Source organism: Eptatretus burgeri, chromosome 3 (assembly GCF_056783735.1).
Source record: "Eptatretus burgeri isolate ZD-2024b chromosome 3, Ebu_testis_v1, whole genome shotgun sequence".
In the NCBI taxonomy this organism is placed as follows: Eukaryota; Metazoa; Chordata; class Myxini; order Myxiniformes; family Myxinidae; genus Eptatretus; species Eptatretus burgeri.
In genome coordinates this window covers 84,605,737-84,621,979 of record NC_140963.1, presented here as the reverse complement: position 1 = coordinate 84,621,979, position 16,243 = coordinate 84,605,737, and the positions used below count along the sequence as shown (strand labels likewise).

Genomic DNA, 16,243 nt, shown 5'->3' with positions numbered 1-16,243 from the left:
AGAGCTTTGACCATTTTGATGCTCTCTCTGCATTTATTTGTCATTGCCATTTTGATTAGCGAAAATAATGTCATCAACAATCACGTAGTGGGAATCATGTGGGGTAGTCTCTAACAAAACAAGGTTATACAAATTTGTGGATGGCAACATTGTTGCATTGTACTGGAGAACATCGGCTAGTGTGCGGCGGCTTTTAATGCCATTTTTAACAGCTTTCTCATGAAAATAACCCCTATATATGTTTAGGGGACACTACAATCTGAATGGTGTGGTGCATTTTTTTTGTTGTTGTTTATTACTTTCGTCTTCACAAACATTCAGACCACATTGGGCTGGTGAATTAATGACAGAGTTTGCATCCTGCCTTTCTGGTTCTTTATATCACTGCCATACCCATGATGCCTTATTTGTGTGGAAACTCTCCTCCAGGCCTGGAACTGATTGTAGCATTCTACGGCTGTTTGTATGCCGGATGCATTCCTGTCCCCATCTGCGCGCCGCTGCCTCAAGCCCTTTCGACCATCCTACCCTCGATCAAACTTATTGTGGAGGTAAATGAAATCCACGTGGTATGTTCGTACAATGACAAACCTCGAGGAAACAATCGAGCCAGCGAGAACCCACCATCGCACCAAATATATTTGATGATGATGTTCACATATCTCACTTGAGGTTTATGATCAGTTGTTGACTTCCCTGAATACAAATGGTGTTTTGGTTCAGTTGTTATTGCTTGAATATCGATATAAAATGACTTTCAAAAGCTGCAATGTTCTGCAAATGGAGGCAGCCTGAGGCCTGAGCTGATGCAGTTCTTTCACATCAATATAACACTTCAAAGTTGGTTTGCATGGTCTAGTGCCTCTTGAGGAAAATTAAAAAAAATTTTTCACAGCACCATTGACAATGTGAACCAGAAGGACAGAATATGAACTATGCAAGCCATTGTGATTAAAAAAAAAAATTAGTTATTTTTTTTGTCTGTCTCATCCTTTTATTTTTATTTAAACAGCGCAGGTAAAGTTGCACATCTCGTGATGTCGAGGCTTGATGACTATATCGACACCATGAAACCAACCAGGGTTGATATTAGACTGCAGTCCCTCTGTCGTTCTGTCCATTTTAAACCCTTACTTTGTAAAAACATGAATGGATTGACATCATTGGCAGACATTGTTCTGCTGTTATGAATAATAGAATTCTTGGCAAAAGTCTTGTGCTTTCCTGCCAAGCTCCTCTTGTAAGGTTAATAATAAAAAAAGGAAATTAAAGTGTGTGGATTTCATCAAGGGGTTTGTGGCCATGGTTAGGTGGAGGCAGGGGTACATTTGAGAGAGGAGGGGCATGGCAAAACAAGAGGGAAAAGGGTGGTGTTAGTGGGGTTGTGTAGTGATGGTCAGAACGGGTTGAACGTGTAGTCAGAGGGAGAGAAGGTAGTAGAGGCCACAGAATGAGTGGAGTTGCAGTGCAAGAGATATTGTGGAAGTGGGTGGTGGTGCAGGGTGGCAGAAGGGGTTGTGAAGGTGCAGTGAAAGAGAGGTGGAGGGAAGGGTGAGGGGTTCAATTTAAGGTGTAGTGAAGGGAGAAGAATATATGGTGGAAGTGGAATAACAATCTAAATATCAAAAGTGTTTTTTTTTAAGTTTGTGTATATTGTTTTATGTATTATATAAACATTAGAATGATTTTTTTTTTTGTTTACACTCTCTAAGGCTTATCCAGGCACTTGTACAAAAATCGACTTTAAAAATAAACAGGTGTGTTCACATCTAAGATTCTCACCTCTAACATCTGCTAATGTTTCCTTGTGAATGTTAAATATGCCACAACCCCTTTCAAAAGGAGTCGCCATCATGTGCCGGTACCAAAATTGTGATCGAGAGAGACGGTCATTGCATGAGTGGCACAGCCACACCTTGAGACATGATGCACACCGATAGCCAGGTTCAGCATATGGATGATGATGACCGTGTAAAGCATGTTATTGTACCTTGCAGGCGAGCAAGGCGGTGCGAATCCTCACCACACAGACTCTCATTAAGATGTTGAAATCGAAGGAAGCCCTCTCCACCTTGGACATAAAGTCCTTGCCACCACTCATTGACACAGGTAAGAGGTAACTCGCAGCCTTTTGACTGTTTGTGATATCTCGAGTTGCGTTGCTTGTGTATTCAAGGCAATTGGTTAAAGGCCTGAAATGCCATTTTGTGGCACCTGCTGTGAAGATATAGCTCACATGAAACACACACACACACACACACACACACACACACACACACACACACACACACACACACACACACACACACACACACACACACACACACACACACAGTGGGGGGAGGTGGCCTGATTTGTCACATCCCTCTCGTGTGGGATGGAAAGGACCGATGGCTGCATCAGATACATACATTTGGAAGGCAGTGAAGACCGAGCTGAAAACAACAGCCTTGATGGGACAAGATGCGCACCAGGCACCCAGTATCACACCGTTTGACATGCATTTATGAAACAGCCTGGCCCTGCAGCTTGGCCGGACTTGTTGACCCCATGCTGCCAGGAGAGAAAGCCCAAGCTTTGACAAACTCCCTCTTGCAAAGTTCTGCCTGTTAAGGACGAGAGAGACTGAGTCACTGGAGGTTGCGTGGATCTTTATCGTCACCACTTCACGAGTCGTGGTTCCTCGCTTGGGTGAACATGAATGCTTTAGGACTGTTGAAGACTTCGTTAAATAGAGCACAGATAGGGAGGCTGCTTGGTCCATGAGTCATGGTTCCTTGCTGGGGTGAAGATGAAAGCTTTAGGACTGGGAAAGGCTCCGTGAAATGGAGCACGTGTTGAAGGCAGATCTGGCTTTCTCACTGGATAAGGAGATGGCTTGGTCTGTGAGTCGTGGTTCCTTGCTTGGGTGAAGATGGATGCTTCAGGACTGTGGACGGCTTCATTAAATGGAGCACAAATATGGAGACTGCTTGGTCCATGAGTTGTGGTTCCTTGCTGGGGTGAAGATGGATGTTTCAGGATTGGGAAAGGCTCCGTCAAACAGAGAACGAATAGAGATGGCTTAGTTCACAAGTCGTGGTTCCTTGCTGGGGTGAAGATGGATACTTCGGGACTGGGGCCAGCTTCGTTAAATGGAGCACAAATAAGGAGATGGCTTTGTCCATGAGTCGTGGTTCCTTGCTGGGGTGAAGATGGATGCTTTAGGACCGGGAAAGGCTCCGTGAAATGGAGCATGTGTTGAAGGCAGATCTGGCTTTCTCACTGGATAAGGAGATGGCTTGGTCTGTGAGTCGTGGTTCCTTGCTAGGGTGAAGATGGATGCTTCAGGACTGTGGACGGCTTCATTAAATGGAGCACAAATAAAGAGACTGCTTGGTCCATGAGTTATGGTTCCTTGCTGGGGTGAAGATGGATTCTTCAGGACTGGGAAAGGCTCCGTCAAACAGAGAACGAATAGAGATGGCTTAGTTCACGAGTCGTGGTTCCTTGCTGGGGTGAAGATGGATGCTTCGGCACTGGGGATGGCTTCATTAAATGGAGCACGAATAAGGAGATGGCTTTGTCCATGAGTCATGGTTCCTTGCTGGGGTGAAGATGGATGCTTTAGCACCAAGGAAGGCTCTGTTCGGTCTTAGAGACTCGCGAGTGGAGGAGATGACCAGTGGTGCCGGCGCGTACAAACACACACACACTTACATGAATTGTGATTTACACATACACATGCACCTCCCATGATTGTGATTGTATATGCACATGAATTGTGATTATACACATATTATAAACATTATATACACACATATTGATATGTGATCTCACACACACACACACACACACACACACACACACACACACACACACACACACACACACGGAGGTGGATACTTTGAGACCCGCGTAGATCTCCGTTCCATCTCCTGAAACCCACCTACCTGTGGCGATGACAGTCAACAATAAACAACAGCAACTTGCACCAACACACACACCTGTCCATATACAGCATATATGACTGTAAGGATGGCCTAGACCTGAGAGATATGACACACACATCTCTAAGCTGTCTAGCCTGGGTTCGAATCTCGGCCTGCCTCTAAACTCGTGCTGGTGTTTCACAGGCAGAGTGATTCATCAATGTGTGTGTCGTCCTTCGATGGACATTAAACTGGGCGTTTCGTCTGCCTATATGAGTTGGCGGATGTTAAGGATTATGCGGCGTCCTTCGCGAAGAGTGGGTGAGCTATCGTCAGCACCCTGGCCAAATTCCTAATTCCTGTCTAACTTCCTGTGTCGGATTGGCAACCTGTCCAGGATTTTTAACCCCTGTCAAGAAACTGCTTTGGCAAAACTGATGCTCTTTATAGAGCACCGTACATTATCTGAACTTTATGTGTATTTAAGCAAAAATGAGACCCCATGCCACAGGTTACAGTGCTTTTTCTGAGGCACAGCACCACCACAGTGGCCTCAGTGCATCAACTCGCCTTTGTGCACCAGAACAAGTGACCTGTAATTGCTTTGGTGTACCTTCTACAGGCTCGTCCACAGCTGGGACATTGTGGTTGCATGACGAAACAAAACCCTTATTTCCAGCCATCACTAATATAAGAGGTCTGTGATCAAGATGGAGAGCAGGGTGTTATTGTCTCAGTTCACAGGTAGCTCTCATGAGAACTCAAGGGTTAAATTATCATGGCTTATTTAGAGTAATTTTGCTGCTCAGTGTTTGCCCTGCCAAGTTGGAAACAAATTGCCAAATATCAGAATCAATGCTCTCTGCTTCAATTTTGTCAAACACGTTTACACTTTACCAAATAATCAGGCGCATTTCTGCAGAAAGCTATAATCTCGAATTTCACATTGACTTGGTTCTGACGTTTTGTCAATATCTATCCTGACTGATGTTGTTACGACTTTGCGGCCTGCTACCTGTGAAGCTCTTTGATCAATCCTCCAATTCTGGTGCAAACAAGGAATTCTGTGCCCTGGCAATCGAGCATAAACCGATGTTCCTTCATTCATTTGATTGCACGTCTTCATGATGTTGCAATCACAGCTTCATTCTCTGTTCCTTTCATTGATACCGGCACATTTATACTTGTATGCTGCAGATGACCTTCCAAAGCGCAAGTTGAGCCATATATACAAGCCTCCTACATCGGAAATGCTGGCGTATGTGGATTTTGGTGTGTCCATGCACGGTGTGCTGACCGGCCTGAATGTGAGTTTGTTTAATTCGTCTACCTTTGTCTCTAGAGATTTTGGGAATTGGGGATTGGAGTCTCTGAAGATTAGAGATTGCAAGTGGTGGTTGGGATGGGGGAGGGGATTGGGGTTCAGATTTTGGGGAAGTGGTGATGGTAGTGGTGAGGGTGATAATCATGAGAATGATAACATTATTATGCCTTAATAAAGTTAGAAACAACCATTGGTGGTGTTATTTTCCTTATCACTTTGATTGACACTTTTCAGTTTCAATGAGATTTATGTGTGTCTGTAGATGTCCCACGCTGCGGCCATGGCCATGTGCTGTGCCATCCAGACTCACTGTGACATAACGCCCTTGCGTCATGTTACATTGTGCATCGGAGCTCACACAGGCCTTGGTCTAGTACTGTGGTGTCTGAGCAGGTAAGACTTATTCAAGACTCAAAGATTTCTGTGTTCCAACCTCCCACTGCTGACATGATTTGTCCTCCTGTACAAGCTTGTAATGCTAGGATCAATGTGCACAGATTTATGATTGTCTATTGTGGAAACATTGTGCAAACTTTTACCCATTTCCCTCCTGTGAAATTGTCTGTACAAAGATTGATTTGCCAATTGCAACAACATTTAAATTTTTTGCCGCAAACAAGCCTAACGTTTCATGTCAATGAAAATGCAAGGTGATCCTTGAGCCTAGCGTCATCCTTCTGCCTCGGTGGCACGTGTAGCACGTTTAGAATACGATTGACAGGAATTGTGACAATACAGTCTGGAAACGTTTCAATGTTGCCATTATGTTTGGAATTTTTAGCCTGGGGTAACAATGATCTTGGGAAGCAAGCCTGATGTGTGCCAAAATTGCCTAATTTTTGTCAGTGGAATGCTCGTTTGCCTGCAAAGTGCCTACCTCGATGCTTCTCAGTGATTATATTTCAAAATTGTGATTTCATGGAGCCGCTGGAAATTGGTATCGAATAAGAAGTGAATTGAGAACGGCAATGGTGATTGCTTTGGGAGCCACCTTATGTCATATTACCTGCATCACCACCGACATTATGTGTAATTTTCATTGTTTATGTGGCTCATAATGTGTGAACTTTCATTGCCGCTAATGGCAGATCTGTGAATGAGCAATGTTCTGTTGGGTTTGCTCACTGATTTTGCCAATCTGGCACGAGCTTTACAACCCTGTCACTTTTCTGTCACTGCTTTTATGATCCTGGCCTTTCAGCACATTAGACAGATGCACAATGTTGACAGCGCTTGGAGATGTGAACTCCCTATTTGCCTAGAGACAGTAATGGAGGTTTTGCGATCAACAAACCACCCACATACCTTGCAAATTCCTTAAATTCTATAGCAATGGAAAAGTGCTAATTTGTCTACAAAATGGCTTTGTAACCCAAAGATACATTTGTTATTTTCTCAGCATATACACTGGACACCAGACATTCCTTATTGCACCGGTAGAGTTAGAGACTCTCCCGTCCCTATGGCTATTGACACTGAGCCAGCACAAGACCACGGACACCTTCTGTTCGGGCTATGTAGCTGAACTTTGCACCAAGAACCTCTCGACTCAGATCAGCACATTAAAGGTCTGTATTGTTCTTGTTCAGAATTGTAGTTTTAACTGCCATTTCAATTATTGTATTTTATTATCTTGCCAAAACAAAGTTTTGCAAGATATGTTAGTCAGCTTGTATGTTTTTTTATTTTTTTTATTTTTTTATTTTTTGTCTGTAATCACGTATAAAAAATTCTGCAGAGCAAATCAGGAGTCGACGAAACCCTTATTTTTTGAGTAATTTTGATCTGATCGTCTTCAAACTTCATGGGAATATAGTTCATGGTCTGGCGCTCAGCTGATTAATTTTTGGTGGCGATTGGTCTTGACCTTCATATGTTTTTTACTTTTTTAGTTTTTGGTCTGTAATCACATATAAATCACTCTGCAGAGCACAGTTATCATTGGAAATTTTTGTAACTTCGCATATCAGAGGCCTATAGGAGGTCCCTTTCAGTGCATAAAATTTTGAAAGTCAAGGTCAAGGTCAAAGGTCAAGGTCACTTTGTCGCAAATCAGGGGAGTCGACGAAACCCTTATTTTTTGAGTAATTTTGATCTGATCGTCTTCAAACTTCATGGGAATATAGTTCATGGTCTGGCGCTCAGCTGATTAATTTTTGGTGGCGATTGGCCTTGACCTTCATATGTTTTTTTTATTTTTTTTTATTTTTTGGTCTGTAATCACATATAAATCACTCTGCAGAGCACAGTTATCATTGGAAATTTTTGTAACTTCGCATATTAGAGGCCTATAGAGGTCCCTTTCAGCGCATAAAATTTTGAAGGTCAAGGTCAAAGGTCAAGGTCACTTTGTCGCAAATCAGGGGAGTCGACGAAATCCTTATTTTTTGAGTAATTTTGATCGGATCGTCTTCAAACTTCATGGGAATATAGTTCATGGTCTGGCGCTCAGCTGATTAAGTTTTGGTGGCAATTGGCCTTGACCTTCATGGTTAGCGCCTCAGGTCAAACATATTTCACCCCAAGGTCAAATTTTCATGTTTTAGGAGCCATATCGTGTAGTACCTCAAATTGAACACCTCGATGAGTGCTTTCTAGATATGTCAAGCTTGAGACATTATGACGTCATTTGGTGACGTTATGAGGCAAAAGCATATTTTTCATGGTTGCTCTGTAGAACGATTCTCATCGGAATCTCTCGTAGGCAGATATTCCTCAAGGAGTCGCTCCTGGTGGATAGCAGCTCTGTTCACCTCAGTGTGACCTTAAAGAAGTCACACGTGGTCACCTTTTGGCAAGATACGGGTCACCCTGCGGGTGACATTGGTTTTTTTTTATTTCCTTTTTGAAAGAAAAAAAAAGCTTTGTTTTTTTTTTCAAACTTAAATCTTTAACTTCAATTGCTGATAAAAATGTTTATGAAATCTCCCACCCAAAACGATTCGAGACACAGTCAAGATATTTTATTTATTTATTTAGTTTTTGTATTCAATGTCGAGGCTCGTATGAGAGCTAACACACAAACCACAGCAAGGGGGGCATGAGACAAGAGGGGTGGGAGAGGGAAGGACAAAACAGTGGGGGACAGAGACATTAGGAGATAAGTGGAAGGGAGAGGGGTGGGGCTGGGAACATGGGGTGTACAAGATGGACATTATTATTTCCTTTATTGATGTGATTTTATCACAAAACAAGACTGTTACAAAAGGAGGGGGCTCATGGAAACCATAGTCCCTCCAAATGAGGTTAACTATGCTTTTGGAGAAAGAAATACAGATGTATTTGAACAACAATCCATGTGTGGTTGATAATTTGGGACATCCTTTTATTACGTATGCGCAAGTGGAAATATGGAGGCTGAAGGTATGGCGAGTGCTGCGGAAGGGTAGGGGCAGTGTTGGCATGTGGCAAGAGGGGTAAAAATGAGAAAGTTAAAACTAAAGAAAGGAGGTGGAACAGCAGCAAGGTAGGAAATTATAAAGCTAAACAAGGGTAGGAGAAGAAAAAGTAAACTGAAGGGAGTAAGGAAGCATGTACGAGTCATTATCAGAGGGAGAGGGTTAAGGAGGAGGGACGACCAAACATTCCGAAATAAACAGGTGATCCCTGATGTTCATAAACCCCTCCCGCATGCATTACCTCAATCTCACCTACTAATCATGAACAGCAGGTGCCTGTTGAAAGATGACAAATTGATTAATTAAATTCTTCTTTTTCCACTGTTAGTTTATTGTTTGGGCCTCGTGGATTCTTCACATCACAATGTTCGCAATCATAGAATTTGGACTATTAGCTTTCACAAGAGGTATGGATTTGTTCTGACACTGATGATCCACTTTGCACAGTTATCTCCACCATGAATGGTGTTGTGAGCCTGTGAGCAGGCATACCTGTGCTCGTGATCACATGAAGGGAGCTCGTGGAGAAGTTTTGCTTAAAGATGCGTTTAATAAATAGGACAATAAACTTGCCACTCATTTGTGGAATATTTTGATGCAAATGAAAAACAAAGCTTAAACTTTTCTGAAATTAATGAAAGAATTTAAAATATGCCCATTATATTCGATTTATATGGGCTGTTTTATAATTAACTTTCGTACGTTTCCTTTCCTCCTGCCGCCTGTCCTATCAACAGACACGGAGTGTGAACCTGGCCAGCCTGCGCTCCTGCATAGTCGTATCTGAAGAGCGACCCAGGTTCAGCCTACTTCAGTCCTTCACCAAGATCTTCGAGGAGTTGGGCCTGGCGGCTTCTGCCATGGGTGTGACGTTTGGCTGTCAGGTCAATGTGGCCATTGGCATTGAGGTCAGAAGGCTCTGGTGATTGGTTTTGGGTTGAGGAGCAGAAGGTGAAATGAGTGAATGAGAATGGGGTGAGAATGGAATTGTCTTTGAATTTTTTTTGCTTTGACAAAGGAATTGAATGACTTTGATATTAGAAATGGGTATTTGAGACCTGAATACTTTTCTTTTTTAATTCAGTCAACATTTGCCTCGATTAGCTCAAAGGTGGGAATGAAACACCTTTAATACAATATTCCATACATGCCGCGATGTCCATCTTACCCCCCAGGCTCCATCTGCCATTCCGTCCACAACTCTGTACATTGACATCAGAGCACTGCGGAGTGACCGGTATGAAAAATATTTCTCTTACTGTCTGACATCCACTCGCAGCTGGTGTCTCTCTTGCAGTGACAGCTATTGTTTTTGGAGACGTTAGGAAAAATGATGTCTCTCGAGACAGCATCAGTTGAATATAAATAGCAATTTATTTAATTAACTCACCCCTCCTTACCCCATCATTCTTGAGAAATGTTTCAAAATGAGTGTCGTAGGACTAGGATGTGGAGGAAAAATCCGCGGTCGAGCACAACCCCATTTTTATTCAAACCACGTTTCCCACATCATACCTTCATCCTTCCTCATCTCATTGTAAGATTGCCATTAGCTCTGACATGAGCAGTGAATAAGACCTGGGAAAAAAAGAGTTGTAGTTGTCAAGAAGTAATCAATTTTAAACACTCACTAAACTCTGGAACACGCGGTTTTCTTTTTATTTCCCCACAAACCTGACAAAGTTCTACTCGGTCTTGTACTTTGTGGTTTCTGCCACCTGGGGGAGCAGTACACGAGCCTTTCAACGATCGTTGCATACGAGTGAATCGTGTCGAGGCAGATCATTCTTTTGTTTTTGCATTTTAGAGCTGGAATTTTGGGGACAATTGGATTTTGGGGACGATGAGATTTTGGGGACAATGCATCCTGTCATTCCTCATATCTCAAGTGTAACAGAGAAGCTACAGCTATTCAACTCTGGCCTTGCCACAACAGCAAGTTTACAGAACTCCATGATATGGCCAGATGTTTCTGGCCCTGAAATGTCAGCGTGAATAGGAATTGTTTATTTTGAATAAATAGACATTTGGAGAGCTGTACCGTGCTGTTTGTGTACACATTGCAGGATACGGCTGATGGAAAAGGGTGCTCCGCACAGCTTGCCGATCATGCAGGCAGGACAGGTGAGGCTGCAACTTATCATCATTATCATCACATTATGGACATTATGGAAGGTGGCATTCGAGTAAGGAAATAACTAATGATTTAGCACTTATAAAAACCCATCACTGTTGTTGTTGTTTTGAACATGGCTATAACTCACAAGCATCCAATTCAATGTAGATATAATTTCAGACATCATTATATCCTCTGTTAAGTATATATCTATAATTTTATATGAGGGGGGGGGGTTGGGGAGGGATTTACAGTCGCACTGCAGTCTTTCCAATGTTAGGATATATGTCCGCGTCATCATAATCAAGAAAAATCACAACTGAACGATTTTACATCAGGGTTGAGGCATCACAAGGTCACTGTGTACCTGAGAATGCCATGTGTGGGGAGCATTTTGATGTGATAGTGAACAATTCAGTACTAAATCTCAGATAAAAGGATCTAATCATCGGAAACAAAATGTATGCCTTGGAGACCCTTCACAGGTTCATTTCTTGAAATAAATGCACATTTCGGGCTCGGTCCAAGTACTTGGTCCACATGCATGTCAACATGGTGTGTGGAATGAGGGTAATGACCTAAAGGTAGGAAAATCACAATTAATCTTACAAAATCGATCGGGATTTGAAATAGTATATGATGGCTGGTTTATAAATTGTGGAATGACATGACTACGACACTGGTTTGAGTTGAGTATTTATCAGAGTTATGCTCTGAATATAATTTTCATGTATTATTTTTGCTGCGACCTTTAAAACATTGAATTATGAATTGATATCAACTGTTAAAGGGCTCATGCCATCAAATTAAGCATCCTGTTTCTGCAGCGTATGTCCTCGTTAAACACCATCATTTTGTCTCAAACCAACCGTTAGAACTAAGAAATATTAGTACTTTTGTCTTTTTGAGAAAATTTGAGATTACTAAAAGTGTAGGTGCATTTTAGATTACTAAAAGTGATATAACAGCCGAACATACTTGTGGCATTCTTTCTGCAATGGAAATTAAATATTGTTGAGAAAGTTCTTCCCAACACTGTTGCAGAAGTTCCCACAAATGTGTTGCAATTGCAGGTTGCTTTGCTTTCACCCTTCTGTCTAGTTCATCCCAAACCAGCTCGATTGGGGTTTAAGTCTGGAGACTGTGCTGGCCATTCCATGATTTGAAGCTTACCGTCTTGTTCTTTTCTTCGAAGGTAGTTCTGACATAGCTTGGAGGTATGTTTTAGGATGTTATCTTGCTGTAGGATGAACCCTTGACCAACTAGGCGTAGACCAGAGGGTATTGCATAGCACTGCAAAATTCTGTGGTTGCTCTTTTGGTTCAGTGTGTCAGTCACTCTGTGCAAGTCGCCGACTCTGGATCCAGCAAAAGAGCCCCAGATCATCACGCTTCCTCCTCCATGTTTGACAGTTGGTGTCACACACTCAGGAACCATCGTTTCACCTACTCGATGGCGTACAAAACCCTACGTGATAAACCGATTTCAAATTTTGATTCATCGGTCCATAAGACCTTCTTCCAGTTTTCAGTAGTCCACTGGTGGTACTTCAGGTCCCAGACAAGCCTCTTTTTCTTATTTTGCCATTTTAGCAATGGCTTTCTTACGGCCACTCGACCTGTCAAACCTGCAGCTCGAAGACTTCTCTTCACAGTTGAAACTGAGACTTCCTTACTTCGACCAATGTTAAGCTGTGCTTGAAGCTGCTGTCCTGTGAGCCACCTATCACGCAAGCTGTTGACTCAGAAACTTGTCTTCTGATTGTGTTGTGGCTTTGGGTTTGCCAGACCTCTTCCTGTCAGAGTTTCCTCCAGTTTCCAAGTGCTTTTTGATGGTGTAGGAAACTGTACTCACTGACACCTTGGTTGCTTTGCAATTTCTCAAAAGGAAAGAGCTCCACTTTTAAGGGTCATAATGGTCTGTCTTCCTTTGTTAATTGTCTTTTTCTCACCATTATTATGGCAATATACTACTTCCTGCAGTGCAGTATTCTCCAAATAATGCTTCAGAGGGTGTAGCAACAGTCTGTTCCAACACTGCTTTCATACAGACAGAGGGTTTGTAACTAATCAACAAAAGTTGGGACACCTGTAGAAAATATTTGCATAAACTTTCAAGGCTTAATTTACTTCCATTGCTGCAGAACAGCTGCAGTTGGCAACCCATTACTTGTTCCCTGAAAAGGGCCTTTCCATTGCCGATCATGCAGGCATTCAGCAACCTTTTTTAACAACTCTGAAATTTACATTCTTTTTCAGTTTTTGGGAACCTAAACTTGTTTTTTTTTAACCTCTGGCACTTTGCCGCTTAACTTTGTACCATTTCAGGTTATTCACTGGACTTGAACTGCTTAAATTTCAGTAAAAACTGGAAAAATGGGGGTGTTCTAAAACTTTTGACCGGAATTATCCGTGAGCGACGGCCTACAATTCCGGGGAGTCTGGTGGGAATCGATGTAGCTTCCACCACCAAGTGGCTCACTTCACACCACCGCCAGCCCGCAACAGTTTGGTGTCATGAGTGGGATTGACCCATAGAAAAATTACGGGATTCGAACCCACAACAATTTGGTATCTGGAACGGAATTCGAGCCAGGGGTGTGCTTAGCAACACCCCCCCCCCCCGTTCCCCCCGAAATTAAGAGCAGGATTCAAATTTTAGTTAATTATCGGTCCGGACCATGGCAGACCAAGACGAACTGGTTCAGGTGGGTTCTGAAACAATGTTAGAGGAATCCTTGGCTCAGGAAGACAGTTTTAAGGGAGATCATTCCCTGCAGCCATACCCAGAGGTAACATTGGGGGCAACTGCGACAATGCTTGGGCAACCCCCTGCATCAAATTTCCCTCATGGAGGACCCAGCGATCCCTATCGGATCCACACGCGATCATAGCAGATCGGCTTCGCCAAAGCCATTTGACACGAACCAGATGGTGGAAATGATAAAACAGATGATGGAACGCATGGAACTGGGGCAGAACCGAATGGATAGGAATATGCAAAACTTGCAAACACAAATGAAGGCGAAGCTGGCAGAGGTAAATGGGAATATGCAAATGCTGAAGGCGGTTCAGGAGGAAATGAAGGTGGAGCTGCGAAGCTTGAAAGTCGGGCTGGCAGAGGTGAAGGGCGAAATGAAAAACGTGGACCGGAATTTCACAAATGGGATCAGGACTGTACGTGGGGAAATGACCGAGTCGAGGGGGAGTGTGGAGGCTGTTTGGACCGCGATGACGATGGGTGAGGTCGAGGTGACAAGTGCAACCACAATAGTCAAGAGAGAAACCTGTAAACTCGGACAGGTAGAGACAAAGAGCCAGGAATTGAGCATCGTAAAGGAGAAATTAAAAGAGGTGACAGAGACGCAGGGAGAAATAGAATGGGTAGGGGATGAATTGTCCAAAATAAACGAGGAGCAGTCACAAATAGAAATGGTAAGGGACATTGAGATTGAGATTGAGCTTGTGGAATGTTCTGGGACCCATTGCGAGGGTCGGGTTAACCTTCCACAGGAACAAGGGGAGACGATATGCTCCTCGAGGCAGACCGTGACGAGGTGAGTCCGGTCAGGCTATGCGAGGTGGAGCGGTTGCATGGTGCGAAAGAGCACATGCCTAGCTTTGGGGGGATAGAAGCCCCGGGATCTCGTGGGCTAACCCAAGCCCCCAATGTGATTGTGCCAGAGTATGTGTCAGAGCGTGAGTGGAGTCGGCCTAATGAGCCGGACAGAGTTATTTCGGAAACCACGCCGGCTCCGCAGGACTCTGCGTGCGAGATCCACTCCGTGTTTTACAAGCTGCTCAAGCGCGGCCGATTGCATGATGGGAAGCCGGCGTTGAAACGATCCGCACCCGGTACAACACCAGAGCGCGGATGGCTAAAATGGAGGCAAATTGAGGGGTCGATCGGATTCGGAAAACACATATCCCCATGTGAGCACGTGTTCGGGGCCCGACGTGCTGCGCACCGCGAGTGATGTTCACGGAAAGAGTCCCGAGGACGACACCACCGGGCCGGTCTGCGTGGCGGACCTCGCGGAGCGGGCCGTGTGCGAGTGACGTCAGCGGGGATCTCGCAGCACGAAGGGCAGGTGTGTAACGCACGGTGGTTCACATGGTGGATGGCCCGAAAGCGAGCGTTTAATGCGATTAACGGGGCGACGTTATGCTCTCATGTATTGGCCAAACGGAGGGGATGGGCGTGTTGTAGACCGCCGCCCTGGAGGCGTAAGGCTTGCCAGGAATGACCACGAGTACACGATGCCCGGCTAGGATGTGGCGAACATCCTCGTAGGGGGCAAAGGAGCATTAGTTAGGGGAAGGGTTTAGCGTTAGATACACTGGCCTCATGGGGGCATGAGTCGTCCTCATGGGGCCCGGTAACACGAGTTAGGGGGAATTTAGGTTAGAATTTAGAAATGGATTGGAGAAATGGACAGACATGGAACGTGTAGTGGGGACGTAGATTAGCTAGGAAGAATTAAATGGAATGTGCATTAGAAAAAGGAATGACGTGGAGCACGAGTTAGTTAGGGGAAAGTAGCAAGTAGAGCATCGGTGTTGGTGTGAAAAATAAAAATAAAACCAAGAAAGAAACACGATGAGTAAGTGTGGGTCAGCGGGCCCGAGTGTGAATGGAGTGAATGTGGAATGCATGGTGCGAACGAAGGCTTGGGGGGAGGAGTGAATCCCACCCAAGGGAACCTGAGGTTAGTGTAATAAAAGTTAGTGGGTTGGTTAAATTAACTAAAAGGATGTCGTTTGGTTGTTGGTATTGAACGAAGGCATGAAACCTTTTTGTAGGGTGCAGGAGTCTATTGACCGGCTGGGAGCGTGGCTGGTGAAATATGCGTACTGAGTAGAGGGCACCAAAGTAGTCGGCCAGAGTAGGCCAGGGGTCCAAGCTCCCGAGTTAGTGTAATGGGCACGGGTACCCATGGGAAAGGGACCCGGAGCACCAAAATGCCACGTTGTCATCAACGGGGAAATGCCAGGAAGGGCATTCCCCACGTTCATACGGAGTAAGTAGGCTCGGAGACGGCCTCAGCAACCCGGGGGTGCCAAATATCGAGTTTGGCAGGTGGGTAGACCTGCCAGTTGAGCCACGCTGCCCAGCCACGAAATTGTGCAAGAGCATGGGAGAAAATTTGCGGGCCAGGCCCAAATTAAAAACGAACACCAACACAGGCGACGGGAATCATGGTTGCTAGAACCGATAGTTTAAAGAGACAGGCGTTGCGATGGTCTAATAGTTGGGATTATTAAATCATTTTCCCCTTTTATTTTATCCACACTCTTTTTCTTTTCTTTTCTGAGGTAAATCTGCCTGCTTGCCCCCTCATCTCGTCTTGTCTTCCATAGCCGTGCATCAATGTCTACCCCAAACCAGACATATGTGACGAGTCACGTACACTTTGGCAGCGGTGCACCGACGTCTACCCGAAACCCGGCCCAGGCAGGTGGACCACGTGAAAGGTCGGGGCCAGTCAGAACG

General features: G+C 44.3%; 1 protein-coding gene across 2 annotated transcripts in view; it reads left to right on the top strand.

The window, feature by feature from the left end:
- LOC147030341 (disco-interacting protein 2 homolog C-like) overlaps nucleotides 1–16,243 on the top strand; it is a 165,728-nt gene that overhangs the window by 117,899 nt on the left and 31,586 nt on the right. For both annotated transcript variants that reach the window (XM_085874274.1, XM_085874273.1), the window contains exons 26-33: nucleotides 430–551; nucleotides 1,998–2,109; nucleotides 5,109–5,218; nucleotides 5,498–5,628; nucleotides 6,635–6,803; nucleotides 9,371–9,541; nucleotides 9,809–9,870; nucleotides 10,700–10,757. In XM_085874274.1, coding sequence (XP_085730400.1) covers nucleotides 430–551; nucleotides 1,998–2,109; nucleotides 5,109–5,218; nucleotides 5,498–5,628; nucleotides 6,635–6,803; nucleotides 9,371–9,541; nucleotides 9,809–9,870; nucleotides 10,700–10,757 — 935 coding nt within the window. The remainder of the gene's footprint in view (nucleotides 1–429; nucleotides 552–1,997; nucleotides 2,110–5,108; nucleotides 5,219–5,497; nucleotides 5,629–6,634; nucleotides 6,804–9,370; nucleotides 9,542–9,808; nucleotides 9,871–10,699; nucleotides 10,758–16,243) is intronic.